General features: G+C 39.1%; 2 protein-coding genes across 8 annotated transcripts in view; one reads left to right on the top strand and one right to left on the bottom strand.

The window, feature by feature from the left end:
- Positions 1–15,362, bottom strand: part of LOC131047986 (uncharacterized) — a 267,168-nt gene that overhangs the window by 87,979 nt on the left and 163,827 nt on the right. The window lies entirely within an intron of this gene.
- Positions 5,221–8,450, top strand: LOC131858697 (uncharacterized). Its single transcript, XM_059212003.1, has 5 exons — positions 5,221–6,057; positions 6,170–6,468; positions 6,578–6,975; positions 7,099–7,510; positions 7,621–8,450. The coding sequence occupies exons 1-5, from the start codon at positions 5,321–5,323 to the stop codon at positions 8,217–8,219; spliced, it is 2,445 nt and encodes an 814-aa protein (XP_059067986.1). The 5' UTR covers positions 5,221–5,320; the 3' UTR covers positions 8,220–8,450.

A 15,362-nucleotide genomic window follows, 5' to 3' on the forward strand; every position in this document is an offset into this window, starting at 1 on the left:
AAATTACTCTAATGGATTGAATTCTCCCAAGGAAGAAGAGCCATCCGTAACATGAGTTAGCACCATAAAGATGATGAATATGATTCCCATCAAAATGTAACTTTGTGACAATCAAAGCATAAAGAGTTTGCACCATCTTTTTCTTCTTTTCATTATGTCTGATAGATTTTCCAGTCCCCTTTTTGGGATTTTGTAATGTCCGCTTTTTTGTGACCTTGAAATACAATTAAATGATTAAATTTAACTTGTCAAAAATAAATAAATCATGTGAAAACTTATTTTAATTATTTAATAAGGTCATTAAAGTGACTTTAATGGTTAGTTAAGTAAAAATTTAATAAAGTCACTTTATTATTATTTCCCTCAAGTTCAAATTAAATTAAAAGAAAGGGAAAATCAAAAGGTAAAAGAGAGGGAAAGCCAAGGGTCATCTCCAGTGGTTATAAAGGAGCAGCTTGGGCTCATCTCAGATATGCTTGGTTTTATTATTTTTCACTTGGAGAGCTTGAGGGCATTTGGCTTTCAGTTCGAGAAATCTGAGGATGGAAACCCTCGGGATTTCTCTAGAATTGGATGAAAACCCAATTCAGGTTTGGGGTGGATTCATTCAGAATTCACTGTTGTGCTTCACCGTTCAGTGTTGGAGGTTTTATTCAGAAACTTCACATAGGGTTACAGATAAGTAAACAAATTTCTGAAGTCTTGTAAGAGAAATTTGTATAAACTTTAAAGATTATTTCTTGCTTGGTTTTTGACGCCTTATGGGAGATATTTCAATAATATTGGGAGTTTTATATTATTGAAAGATTTTAAGATTGGGAGTTAGATTTCTTTTCCACCTCCATTTATTTTTCTATGGCAGGAGTTCATTTCACTTGTTGAGCTTTTTCTTTATTGGTGTGTGCTTAGCTTATTTGTCTTGAGCGCTTGTATCCAGACTTGAGACATAGAGGAGAAACAAATCAATTGTAAGTGAGATATCACATAGCTGATTTTGGCACAAATAACTTCTTGGGGTCGATTTATTCTCTTAGGACAAAGACATGGATGTTAGTGGTAGTGCTGGGCACCATCTTAAAACCCATCGTAACTGATATTGAAGGATGATATTTGGGTCAATTTGCATTTCCTATGCTGGGTGCAGTGATAATGGAGGACATACGGTTTTCCTTCTGAAATTCGTGAGGTTTTAGTCAAGACGTGAAGGAAATTCATAGCACATGGGAGGAGTGTTGGGCAAGCTCTTAGCCTGATATATTGACTGTGTAAATCTTTTTACCATTCTTGGCCATATATGGAAGTCTCTAAGTGGCCGATTCTCTTCTTTTTCTGGTGTGAATTCTTCAGAAGGGTTGTTTGGTATTAAGAACCTGATATCTTGCAATGAGTTTGTAAATTGGGCAGTCTAATTCCTTCAATGGTGTATAAGATGTAGGGGCCTCAAAGGAGTCTTGCTGGTTGTTGGAGACTAAAGACTGAATCGATTCCAGGTTTTGATATAATTCTTGCTTGCTGTAGAGATTCATTGCTGAGTTATTTGAGTTGCTGGCCACTATACTCTTTCTGGTAGCATGAGGATTATATATTTTGGTGATGGACATTATACAGGTGGACTTCAAAGACATGGTCAGAATTTCAATTTGACATCACTGTGTAAAGACATTCATGGAAGGCAGTTAGCTTGTAAACTCTGATTGCTGGGCAATATCTTTATGTTGTGACAAAGATTTCAGTTACCTTAGTGTTCCAGTCTGGAACATATTAGAGAATATTGTAATGTTTCTTTAATAATCATCTTAGTCGTCTTTAGTTTATTTAGTTAGTTTCTGTCATCTTAGTCGTCTTTAGTTTATTTAGTTAGTTTCTATTTTCAGCTTTAGTTTACGATTGTTTCTTTTAGAAACATCGTCTCTTGTAAATTCTTTATATTGAGCTATCACTCTATTGTTTCATAACATCAAATATTTTAACATGGTATCAGAGCCGGTCTGAGCCTATCTCCCTCATGGGATGGCTCAGGATTATGGGAAGGCTTTTCCGGTTCTCTGTTTTGGTACGGATTTACAAAGGTGGATTTCTGTGTTCAAACCCATGAAGGGTTTTGACCCGTCTTCTAGGCAAAGATCGTGTAGGATTTATGCATGTAGAATTTCGTAGGCCCTTTTGGAGCTAAAATTCAATTTTTTTGTGAGTTCGTAGATCTGTGTTCGTGTGGGCAATTTGGGTGCTGCATTTGAAGATCATGGAGCTTTTCTTATGTTTTTTCATGCACACAGATTTTTGGTTTTTGTTCGCGACTATGGTGTTTCAGATCTGCAACCCGCACTTGTATTTTGCATTTTGTGACCTAGGGTTTCAGATCTTGTGTACCTGCAATCTAGGGCTTTTCGTGGAGTCAGGTCTTGTTCGATGTCTTCATCTCCCTACAAAAATGCGACTAGGGCACGCAATCTGCCTCTTTGTTGGAGATGTTTTGATGGGTTTTCATAATTTTTTCCTTAAAAAATTTCTGATGGGTTTATAATTTTTTTTCCCTTCAAAAAAAATTGGTGGGTTTTAATAATTTTTTTGAAAAAAAAACCAATGCTTTGTAATCTTCAGTTTTTGGGATTGGCAATTTTTTCCTCAAAAACCGTGGCTTCTTGTAGTCTGTTTTAGTGCATCATGCTCATCTGCAAAAGTTTGTGGACGATTTATGTTATCCAGAAGTTCTCTAGATTTTGACAAGGTCAGTGGCAGGCTCATGTCGCAGAACGTTCTGAGAAGGTGGCGGCCTTCTTTGTTTTTCTCTGGGTAGTTAGAACGATGACATGACCATTAAGGGAGGGTAAGAGAATATTGTAATGTTTCTTTAATGGTCATCTTAGTCATCTTTAGTTTATTTAGTTAGTTTCTGTCATCTTAGTCGTCTTTAGTTTATTTAGTTAGTTTCTATTTTCAGCTTTAGTTTACAATTGTTTCTTTTAGAAACATCGTCTCTTGTAAATTTTTTATGTAGAGCTCTCGCTCTATTGTTTCATAACATCGAATATTTTAACAACGTAAAGATTGCGTAAGCAGATTGGGAGCGATTTTTGAAGCTATTGATAATTCTGGGATTCGTTGAGGTCTTGGTATATCTCAGTTGTAGCAAGATGTAATGTCTCTTTTCTGAAATAGCATTTCCACAACACAATCACCATTTGTTGTGCCTTGCACACATGCCATTTTCCTTCTAGCAAACTATGATCCCCCCACACACATTTTGTTTTATGCTTTTGTTTGGTCTTGTTCCCTTGGTTTCTCTTGTTCCTTCCCTTGGTCATGGAGAATGTGCCTAAATGTCAAAAAGATGGTTAAGTTTCATATGCTTCAAGGTCAAGTTGTTGGGGCCATTTGCCTTTGAGAATTACCAATTTTCAGGGTTTCAAAGTTTTTCGTCCAACATACCTTTTCACCGACCCCCAATGCCCATTAGTTAACTATTTTATATCTTTTAGAGCTAGAGTTTTGAACCTATCATTATTTGATTACTTTGGATATAAGTTCTTTGGTTTTCACCATCCCCAACTTTTGGTTCTTCTCTTTATGTTATCTTTCAGATTAAGTGTAAGAACCATGCTGGTTCTAACTCTCCTGAAATACTATTGCTGATTTGTTTTTGGATTTTTCAAGGGTTTTGAACAATTTTGAATAAAAAATAACAAGTGCACCAAACAAGAATTGCTCATAAAACTGAATAGACACCAAATATAGGGCAATTGAATCAATATTATGAATTAGATAACTGCTGCAAATGAAATTAATACATAAAACATACTCGTAGGTCCTCAGCTTATTTTAAATAAAGAATTTTGAAGTTTGCCAGCCAGAACTGGGAAACTGACCAAAATAGGTGTACGAGTCTAGAAAATTATTTCTTCAAGCCAGAAAAGTGATGGAATACCCTTTATGTGCTACGCGTTGCAAATTGTGCAACCAAAATGCAAGAAAGAAGGTGTTTCAGCCCTCCAAGACAAAACGTCCCTTTCCTGGACCCCACGTGCCAAGCCTGAATTGTATGGCCAACAACTGGAAATTGTACGACTGCTTATTGAAATGAAGTATGCTGCTAAAAGGGGCGTCTAACCTAATTTGCCCTTTCCTTATTGAAAAATCTGCAATATCTGGATCAAAGAATCTCTATTGAAGCACAATAAGACTCTTGAATGAAGCCTTCACAATTGCAATAATTCCGCCGATCTTCCACAACCTCACAATCATAGATCCACGAAGAATTTTCGTCTCCAATGGCCAAACCTTTGAAACCCTTGTCAAAGAATTCCACAGAGCAAAATAACAAGCAATGCCAAATAATCAATAATAGAGGTTGAATTGCTTGCTTTGCCTTTATAAACCCAAAAAGGCATAATTCTCCAAAAAAGTGTTATTTTCTCTTGAAGGGAGTTAAATACATTTAAATATACTTTATGCAACATTTGAATTAATTCCCCACTTGGGCGTACCCTTCTGATATTCACTTAATATTATTTAAGTGGCTCACTTTTTAATAAAATTAATAATATAACTTTATAATAACTCCAATTGGCACTTTTCCCAAGAGAATATGCCCAAAGTCATTTAAATACATTTAAATGAATTTAATTTACTCTCCATAGTTTAATTCATAGATGACAAACTCGCCGAATACTCGGCGAGTCACAAAAACTCGCCGAGTTTTTGCCCCTGGCGAGTAGTAACGACTTCTACTCGCCGGGAAACTCGCAGAGTTTTTGGCGAGTTTTTGCCAAAAACTCGGCGAGTTTTTGAAAAAAACTCGCCCGTGTTTTGTATACAGCCGAAAACGGCTTAAAACAAATTTGTTTTTTTGTTTTTCAATTGTGTTTTGGGTTGAGAAGGGGGAAACTCATTTGGAAGGCTTGGAAGGTGATTTGGGGTGGTTATTGAGTGATTCCAAGTGGATTTGAAGGGGATTTGAAGGGGATTTGAAGGGAAAATCAGATTCCAAGTAAGTTTTTTAATTTTTTTTTCTATGCTTTTTTAAAACAATTTGTTTATTTTTTGTTGCATTTAGATTGATTACAAATGATTCCTAGGTAGTCTAAATCATTTCTAAGTTATTTACACAAGATTTAACACAATTCTTGTTGAATTTTCACAATTTTTTGAAGAATCTAGTTTTCAAAAAAAAATTCAAACCCTACTTTTTTAAAAAAAAAACTTCGAATGATGTCTAAATTTATTTAAACTAATGTAGATAGTTTGCTTAGTGCTAAATTGTTTAACTAAAATGTTAATTTTTTTTTGCACTTTGTATGTGTAGGTTAAGTAAGCATTAATCATGGCAAGGGAGCAATGGCCACTAGATCCATGCCCATCTGGATTTATAGGCACCCGTCCTAGAGGTGCTAGAGATGGGGCATGGAGGTATGCCTATGAGGGACCCGATCCTGGGTCAATTATATGCATACAATGTGAGAGAATACTTCATGGAGGCATCAACCGCCTCAAATACCACCTTGCAGGAATAGATAGGCATGATGCTAGAGCATGCCCTGGGACTAATGAAGAAATAAAAAGACAAATGAATGCCCTACTTGCAGCTGGGGAAGAGAAGAAACTGCAAAGGGAGAGGGCAAAACTAGCCATGAGATCAGCCATAGCTGAATCTCAAGGTGTTTCTATTGACCTTGAAGAGGAAGAAGAAGCACTTGAGGGCATAGTGGGCTCTCGGCGTGGCCCACGTATCCGCAAACCGACCATCAGCTCACCCATTGCTTCTGCTTCCTCTAGTAGAGTACCTGGCCGGGGCCCTGTTCCACTTCCATCACAACGATCAGGTTCGATAGGTGATTATTTTGTGCCCAGAAACACACCTGGAGGACAACCATCATTAGAGGCTAGTGGATGGAATAAGGAGGTACATGAGAAAACTGACATTGCAGTTGCTGATTTTTGGTACTTCAACAACATTGTATTCAATGTGGCGGAGAATGCTTATTGGTTGAATTTGGTGACTGCTATGACAGTTTCAGGAAAGGGGTACAAGGCCCCTTCTCGCAGGGATTTGAGTGGGAGGTTAGTAAATTACTACATACTCCACTTGATTTCATTTTTAATTATTTTTTAGATTTCTTGTTTATTAAATCAAAATTGTGTACTAATACCTAATTTCACTTTGCATTTACAGGTTGCTCACAAATGCAGTTGCTAGGGCAAGAGAAGTGATGGAGGATCAAAAAATTGATTGGGCAAATTATGGCTGCACCATTCTTTCTGATGGGTGGACAGATGGCAAGAACCGCACCATCATCAATTTTTTGGTCGCTTGCAAGGACAATGTAGTGTTCTTGAAATCTGTCGATGCCTCCAACAAGGTGAAAAATGCAGAAACATTGGCTGGAATGTTGGAGCGTGTCATCATGGAGGTGGGGGTAGAGAATGTGGTGCAAATCATCACAGATAATGCAGCAGCATATGTGTCAGCAGGTAGAATCCTTTTGAATTATCACCTTTAGGCATTAGCAATATTCTCATTTGTTGTGGGCTTTGTTTTACTTGGTTGCATATTTCTTAAGAATAAATTCTTCTTTTGCAGGAAGAATCCTCCAAGAGAGGCACCCCACTCTTTTTTGGACACCTTGTGCAGCACATGTCCTTGACCTTCTTTTGGAGGACATAGGAAAACTTGAGTGGGTGACTCCAGTTGTGGAAGATGCAAGGAGGATCACTAAATATATCTACAATCACCCTTGGGTCCTAAATTTGATGAGACAACACACGCAAGGGAAAGATTTGGTGAGAGCTGGTGTCACAAGGTTTGCAACGATTTTCTTGACGTTGCAAAGCATTCTTGCTGCATTGACTTCTTTGAAACAAATGTTTGTGAGTGGAGAATGGCTTAACTCACCTTATTCAAAGAAGCCTGAAGGAGAGGCTGTCGCATGCATAGTCTTCGACAACCAATTTGCACAAAGGGCTGCAGAGATTGTGAAGGTTGTTACTTCAAAACTTTAATTTTTAAATTTTAGTTATTTTTGATTCAAGTCTCTCATTACTAATTTGTAACTTCATTATTTAAATTTTGATCTTTTTGTAATTTGTATTTTTCAATTGTAGGTGTCAGAGCCCTTGGTTCGAGTTCTTCGCTTGGTGGATGGGGATAAAACCCCAATGGGATATCTTTATGAGGCCATGGATAGGGCCAAAGAGTCTATCAAAAATTACTACAAGGGGGATAGGCTCAAATTTGATCCCATTTGGGAAATTGTTGATAGGAGGTGGAACAATCAGCTCCACCAACCCATTCATGCAGCAGGGTACTTCCTCAACCCTCGTTTTAGGTTCGGGGGTTCTTACTCAGATTCAAATGGAGAAGTCATGGAGGGCCTCAGTACATGCATTGAGAGGATGGTACCTGATGTTGAGGAGAGAGACCTCATTGTGAGTGAGCTCCAAAATTATGAGGGAGGAAGGGGTAAGCTATTCTCTTCAGAGCTGGCTAGGAGAGGAAGAACCACTCAAACCCCAGGTATAACATTTGCCATTTGGATTTTGGGATCTAAAGACTAAAATGATTGATAAATTATGTTTTCTCTTTTCTCTTTGCTTTCTAACTTTTCCATTTTATTTATTTTGCAGATGCTTGGTGGCAAAATTGGGGTGGAAACACCCCACATCTCAAAAAATTTGCCCTCAGAGTCTTATGTCAGCCTTGCAGTTCATCCAATTGTGAGCGCAATTGGAGCTTGTTTGAAGCAATCCACACGAAGAAGAGGAGCAAGTTAGCGCAGAAACGGCTCAATGACCTTGTCTACGTGCAATATAATCTTCGATTGCGCGTAAAGAAAGTAGAGGAACTAGAAGGTGGTCCAATTGACTTGGATGATATAGATCCTTACAGTGATTGGACATCACAGGAGCAGCCTCCATTGTTTTCCGACACTGACATCACTGATTTGGAGAGGCAGGCTATGGAGGAGGGGGGTGGATTTGGTTTCAGGCTGGATGACATTGAGGAGGATGAGGATGAGGATGAGGATGAGGATTCATTGCCAGTGCCAGAGGCAGGTGGAGACATAGCTTCATCCAGGATGGAGAATGAGTCTCAATCAACCATACCGAGCGAGGAGGCACAGTCACGCCCAGTCCCACAGCAGACTTATACGACTAGACAGTCTAGACCCTCTAGTTCTACCTCTCCCCATGTTTTTGCTAGAGCTGGGAAGAGGAAGTTGTAATTGTAATTTGTGATGATGTATTTACTTTTGGTTTTACAAAAACTATTTAGTAATTTACTATTTTGCTTCAGGCTTCCAGCCATCAGCATTCCTCATGAGGATGCGATTTTGTAGACACTTTGCATTTAAATATATCTAGAATCAGCTTGTTTCTTTTGTGTTATCATTTATTGACTCTTTGGATGCATCTTCTCATTAAAAATTGCAAAAAAAATGCATTTTTTACTAAGTTTAAGCGTGTTTTTAAGTTGCCGAGTTTTTCCGAGTTTTTCCCGAGTTTTCACCGAGTTTTTTTCCCAGGGGCTTGGCGAGTCGAGCCAAGTCACGAGTAGTTCAACTATGGTTTAATTTGCTTTTTGGGAGTCTGTTGTGACCATTTCACACATCGCCCCATTGGAATGGGGACCCCCTCTTTTTTCGGTTTTGCCTGTTCTTCTCTCTGCTTTTTAGGATTTTGATTGAGTGAGGTCTATCTGGATTAGGGCTAAACCCTGGGGGGTTTCTTTTGAGTGTTATGCTTTTAAGGCCAAGTCCAGTCAAATTTTGAAGTTTGTTAAGTATCCTCCCGAGGATTGGGATTGAGACAGTGGGGTAAGCCTGTCAGGAAGGTCAGATGGATCTTAGCTTAGGTCTAGCCAGGGTTTGGGGTAAATTCAAATTTTGTCTAAGTGTCAACATTTTTGTGTATTCTTGTCTAGGTAAATTTTGACTAAATTTTTAGAAGCAAGATAACTGATCCTGGCCTTGAATATGACCTAACCCTGCCTGGGGAAGTGATTGAAGATTGAAATTATGGATATTTTAGCTAGAGAAGGTGAAATCGCTCCTGTCCCTCTCCCAAGGACCAAGGCGAAAATGTTATTTAATGCATATTTGTCTCTAACTTCCTTTAATTGTTTTGTGCAGGGTCACCAGGGGAGATAATTGTACGTAAATTGAAGATTTTGAAGATTTTGAAGACTTGAAAATGATGAAATTTGAAGGATTAAGGTAAATTCGCTCCTGTCCTCCACTGAAGGACCAGGGCGAAATGATTTATTTTGGTCATTTTTGGCCTTGGTTCATCAAATTGAAGCGTTAAGGACACAATGAAGGATGAAATGGGCATGATTGAATATTCAGACTCAGTTGAAAGCAATGAAAGGTTGAACTCTTTGCCTAGCAAGATGAATTCGCTCCTGTCCCTCACCAAGGGACTAGGGTGATTTTCTTTACACACAACTTTTGGGACCTTTCCTAGACTTGGATTCTCGTTCATGGCTCGTAAAAGGATGATATCTTCTCCAACAAAGGAATTTCGAGATGAAAATTGTAACGATTTGGCCTAGAGGGCATAAAGCGCTCCTGTCCCTCACTGGAGGACCGGAGCTTGAATTCCAATTTTGCATTATCCTTGCAAGATTTAAGAGATTTCGCGATTTGAAGAGGTCAAGGGAAGTATGTTTTACTCGTTGAATATAACTTCAGTGGGCTACAAAAGAGAGAATCAACCCAAGTTGCAATAGGCGCTCCTGTCCCTCTCCCAGGGACCAGAGCGATTTTTCTAACAAAGCAAATATCTTGCAAGGTTAAGGCAAGTTTCACATTTGAAATGAATAGAGGAGGGCGTAATCGGTCCATTGAAGATAACTTTGAAAGCTAGCAAACCATAAGTGAACTCATGATTGCAAAATCGCTCCTGTCCCTCTCCAGGGGACCAGGGCGAAAAACACATTAGCTAGCCTTCCTTTCCAAATTGGGACGAGTCCGGGTCAAGGCACAAGATTGGAATGTTATTTAAAAGTGCTTCAAGAAGGAACGAAGTTGCAAAGACCACAAATTTCGATGAAAATTGGCTAGGGCGCTCCTGTCCCTCTCCAAGGGACCAGAGCGAAATGTTCAATATGCCTAATAGCTTAACATAATGGAATGCTACTTTCGTTTCCAAGACTCAAGAGGGAATGGGGAGTGATATTCTACGTCTAGAAAGTAATTCAAGGATGATACGATCAAGAGTTTGTGCAATCAACTAAATGGCGCTCTTGTCCTTCACTCAAGGACCAAGGCAATTTTCATAAAATCAATCATTTCCCTTCAAAGCCACGTCAAGGCAAGATTATGCAAAGTGAGAAATGTCTTTAGAAAGATGGTGAACAAGGAATTGCCCCCAAGAATCAACGATCCTAGACTCAATTGTAAAATTCGCTCCTGTCCTTCACTGGAGGACCAGGGCGAAAATCTTTGGAAAGCACATTTTTGTCTTGAGAAAGCGAGTTGAACATGCATAGAAGGGACAAATGAAGATCATTGCTTACCCCTAAACTTGAATTGGCGATTTAAAAGACAAAGACCAAGGACAAAAGATGAAATCGCTCCTGTCCTTCACCAAGGGACCAGGGCGAAAATGCTTTAAGGCAAGCTCCTTCCAAAGATCACATGAATTGAACTTTAAGTTCCAGATAAAATGCCATTTTGGATGCCAAAGGTGAAGCTTTGAATGTGAAAATAAGAAATGCAAGGTTTAAAAATGCATGGGCGCTCCTATCCCTCTTCAAGGGACCAGAGCGATGTTATTGATATCCATTATTTTCCCCATGCTTGAGCGCTTGTTTCAAACAAATCGCATTAAATGCTAAATTCGCTAAATCCTTGAAATATTTTAATTTAGTTGGCATTTAATAAGGGTGCTTTGATATTTAATAATTGATTTAAGCCTTAGAAAATCGTTTTTTATTATTTAAGGCCTTTTGAAATTAATTATTATTAATTTAAAATAAAAGATAGAGCGCTTGGGATATCATTTTAATATTTTTTGCAAAGTCGGCCTCTTCTTTTATTAATTTTTATTTATTTTGAGGCCTATTTCACCAAGTCGGCCTATGGGAAATGAAGTTGTAAGCGCCTATATAGTAGGGATATTTTGAGCGATGTCAATCAATCATTCATCCATTCATTCAAAGTGTGATTTTGAAGAACTAGAAGGAGTGCGAAATCTGGTTCAAGTGGAGCGAATTTTGTTGAAGGATAAAGGTGGTAGAATTGATGCTTGCGAAGTCTAGAGGAAAAGCATTTTGCTAAAGGGAGAGCCTTGACCCACATTTTGCCTAGCGAACTTGCTTAATTTTGCATCATTTCTTAGAATTAGTTCTCAAGTGGAGGTATGGCGTGAATCTTCCTAACCCAATGTTAAAATTTTGAATTTTGAATTTCAAATTGCATAGTTATATTTAGGAAATGATAATTCAAAGATTTATCATGAAGTTTCCTAAATTTAAAACTTAAATATAGTCTATATTTCTACGTTGCAAAGTATATTGCTCATTATGAAATGTTGTGTAGGTATCAAGATGGCGACCCCAAAGGTAGGAGCATCCACTAGTCGTCCAGCTCTCATGAAGGAAGATCAAAAGAATGAAGAATTGGAGACCAAGATCGTGTCGAAGTGGAGCAACAATGGAGATACCAACTTGGGAAACTTCAATATGAAGAAGTTTCGAGAGGTCCCTTACATTGAAAAGCCATCACCTGTCGCAAAGAGAATAATTGAAAGTGGTATCATCAAGGCGGCCGGTTTCCCTCCAGCAGTCCAGTGTCATGAGCTGATGATCGAGTGTGCTCGCCATTATGACCCACAATCAAGATCGATCGTGTCTAAAGAGGGAAACACTTTGGCTTACCTTTCAGAGGAGGCTATAAATGAGGCTCTCCATCTTCCAGAGCATAGAGATATGATTTACAAAAGCTTAGAAGGAGCCAGGTCCATGTACGAAGATGATCCAAACACTTGCTTGAGCATCATCAATAAGAATTGGTTACTCAAAAGTCGTCCTCGCCTGAGCAAGATTCCCAACACACCATACAGGATCGACTTCCAGGAGGAGTATAGAGATTTGATACCTTTGCTCAACCGAGTTACAGGGGCTCCTCAAGCCTTCTATTTCGAGAAGTGGATGTTCTACTTCATCCAAGTGATAGTTCAAGGAAAAGGAACAACTCATTGGGCTAGAATGATTAGCCATTGTTTGGACGTGCAGTTAAGAAGACTGAAGGCTACCAAGTCATTCCACATGAGCTCGTACATCATATATGCCTTGATCAGGAGTTTTGAATATGCAGGACTACCTCACAGAGGAGTGATCGGAAGAGGGCCCGGGGAAGTCAGAGTTTGTGACTCTTACGTCCATTTGCATCATCCACCTAGAAGTGACTACAAGTTAGTCAATGATACCTTCATGATGAACATCACTAGGACATTACAAGGCGGGATTCACAATCGGCTATCTCAAGATGCACAAGAACTTGTAAAGAGGTATGGTGCTTGGTTCATCCAATTCCAGAAGTTTACATATATTAGAGTTCATGGGTGTCCTTCACCTCCATACATGTTGCCGAGATATCCGACAGACAGGATAGTGCTACTTGAAGTAACTAGGCAGTTGGCAACTTATGCGAAGGCATTCAGACACAGGCATGGAAATGGAATTCCTGTGCCTATCATACTATGAAATTCAGTTGAGGTATGTCCTAATGCTCTAGCCATGGATGACGCAGAGAGGGAGTTGGCCTTATATTCATTTTCATTCTTTGCCTTGAGAGAGAGTTTTGATCCTTATGGGTATATAGAGGAGACAGTTGGTAGAAAGTACAAGCATGAATTTCAGGTAGAGGACTTTTGGATGAATCTCTCAGATGATTTTGAAGTAAAAAGAAAAATGCATTCTAGATTGCCTTTAGATTTCATCAGGAAATGCAAAATTTAAAGAGTGGCCGATCAAGCTCAGGACAGTGGCAGACATCTCCAATCGTCTTATGACCGAGCAAACAAAACAGTGAGGGTAGATTGGAACGAGCCTGAGGTTTTGGATCTAGATGCTTTGATGGCTCCAGTTTTGTCTTGTACTCGCAGATGGGTTGATGTGCAACATCAAAAGTTGAGAGAACAGAACATATCTATGACTTTTACTTTGGAGGAAAGACCAGGGGAAGGAGGAGCAAGTGTAAGTGAAGGCAATCCTCATCCTAGATGCACAAGCGAAGGCAACCTTCGAAGCGCAAGTGAAGGCAATCCTCATCCTAGAGGCTCGAAGAGGAAAGAGAGACCTGAGAAAAGGGAATCCTCCAAGAAGAAGCAAGAGGCCAATCGAGATCGCTCATCCGGCACATCTTCTCGACATGAAAAAAGGACAAGTCAAGTTGTAAGACAAGAGAAGAGGGTACCGGAAGTCGAGGAATCTATGGAATCAATGGTACAGAATGATAAACATGAAGAAGGACAGGCACCTCAACGTTCATCAAGTCGATCTCCCCAAGTCAATGAGCTACATGAAGACAAGAATAATGATGAAGTGACATCTCCTCCCTGAGAAGAAGAAACATTGCCTAAAGAGATACAAGTTAGAGAGACAAGATCTGCCATTCCAGATTGGTTGAAGGAGAGACTCACAAGGGTGATTGTGATCGAGGACGAAGATAATGTGATTGACTTGGAGAGTCTTGTAGAGAATTCTCAGGAAGTAACAGAGAAAAGGAAGGCCACTAAGATGTCCAAGATGATCAGAGATGAGACAGGATCCAGGAAATTGCAGATAGCTACACCAGCAGTGGACAAGTATGAAGGTGAAATCCTCGCAGAAGAATATGATGTAGAAACATTTGAGCTTGGTTCACTCACTACCGAGCAAACACTGGATGAGGCAACTGATTCATTTGAGGCACTAAAAGACAAGCTTAAGGAAGAAATGGAGAAAAATAGAAAGCTTGAAAGAGAGGTCGGTGCATGGAGAGGCTACTTTAGCCATCTCAATCAGCCTTTGGGACGTCAGGATCTAGCAGTGTCTCTTGTGCAAGCACTTCCTCTTGAATCAGTTGGTGAGGCAGAGAGAGTCAAGAGCTTGGTCCAGCTTATGAGCTCTTGGATTGACAAATCCCATACAATTGCCATTGAATTTGCAACAAGAATGATGCAGACAATTCACCGAGCTATCCAGGTTCTTGAGATCATCCACAACCTAATGATAACTGTAGCTGCTTTCTCTCACACTAGAGATGTTATCATTCCTGTTCTACAAGTAATCAGGCAAACACCAAGGAAGATCCTAGCACAAGAAAGGGTAATGGATGGAGGAGTTCATAATTTACTCCAATGGTCAACCCTACTTCAAATGAAGGAAGTTCTTTTTGAAGACATCAGCACCAAATGCAATCAAGTTGAAGAGGTCATCCATCCGATCTAGGACAAGGTGTTTGAAGTGTTATGTACTATTCTTGGCAGGAGGATCGAAGTCGAGACAGATGTGGATCTTCAAGAGTTAGAAGACAGAGTCAAGGTCATCTTTTGCAAAGATGAGAATGTTATCACAGATGAGCAACGGGATCAAATGTTTGCTACCATGCTCCTGATCGAGAAAATCAAAGAACTTGAACCTGGATGGGACGCGGCTCTTCTCAAGGCCTTTGATCAGGTTATCCACTTGGAGGAACGAATGAGGAATCTTCCCGAGATTCCTATTGCTGAGATTGAAGGAATTGTGTCTAGATTCATTGCATATGCTAAGAAAGAGCATTGGAAAGGGAATAAGGTTCTAGAAGAAAGGTTGTTGTAGATGATGTGGCACCTTAATTATCATTGGTCTATGTTTCCTAGATTTTTGTGCCAATTAAATATTTGTTTATGCATTTAATATTGTTCAATAAAAAGGGGACTTTTTGTAATAAACCCTAATTAGGGTTTAGGTGTCATAATCTCAGCCATTGATCTTCTGTTGATCTGGGCCGTTCATTGTAATTGAGGATGCTATATATACCCTCACTCATTTTCATTTTGTAATAAGAAATTAGAGATTAGATGATTTGCAATTAGAAGTTAGAAGATTAGAGCTTTTGAGAGAAGAAAGTTATTTTGTAGCAAGATTGAGCATTGAAGAAAGAATTTCAAGCAATTGTTGTGTATGTTGGCTTTGAGATCAATAAAATATTGAAGTATGGCGTTTTATTGCAATTCTTGTGGCTATCTTCATGGTTGTTTACTTTCTTGAATCATTCTCAGTCGAAATAGTATTTAAGTTTGAAAGACTAAGTGTTGGGCTTGATCTTTGGTGAGATTCACATTCCAAACCACTAGCTTCTTACTGATTGTAAGGACGCCTTGTGTGGTCAACTGGAGAT

Source organism: Cryptomeria japonica, chromosome 10, assembly GCF_030272615.1.
Source record: "Cryptomeria japonica chromosome 10, Sugi_1.0, whole genome shotgun sequence".
NCBI lineage: Eukaryota > Viridiplantae > Streptophyta > Pinopsida > Cupressales > Cupressaceae > Cryptomeria > Cryptomeria japonica.

Excerpts from the sequence above, each read along its gene's own strand:
- LOC131858697 (XM_059212003.1), top strand. The coding sequence starts at position 5,321 with ATGGCAAGGGAGCAATGGCCACTAGATCCATGCCCATCTGGATTTATA. Across the intron at positions 6,976-7,098 it reads GGGCTGCAGAGATTGTGAAG|GTGTCAGAGCCCTTGGTTCG; the intron begins GTTGTTACTTCA and ends TTTCAATTGTAG. Across the intron at positions 7,511-7,620 it reads AAGAACCACTCAAACCCCAG|ATGCTTGGTGGCAAAATTGG; the intron begins GTATAACATTTG and ends TTTATTTTGCAG.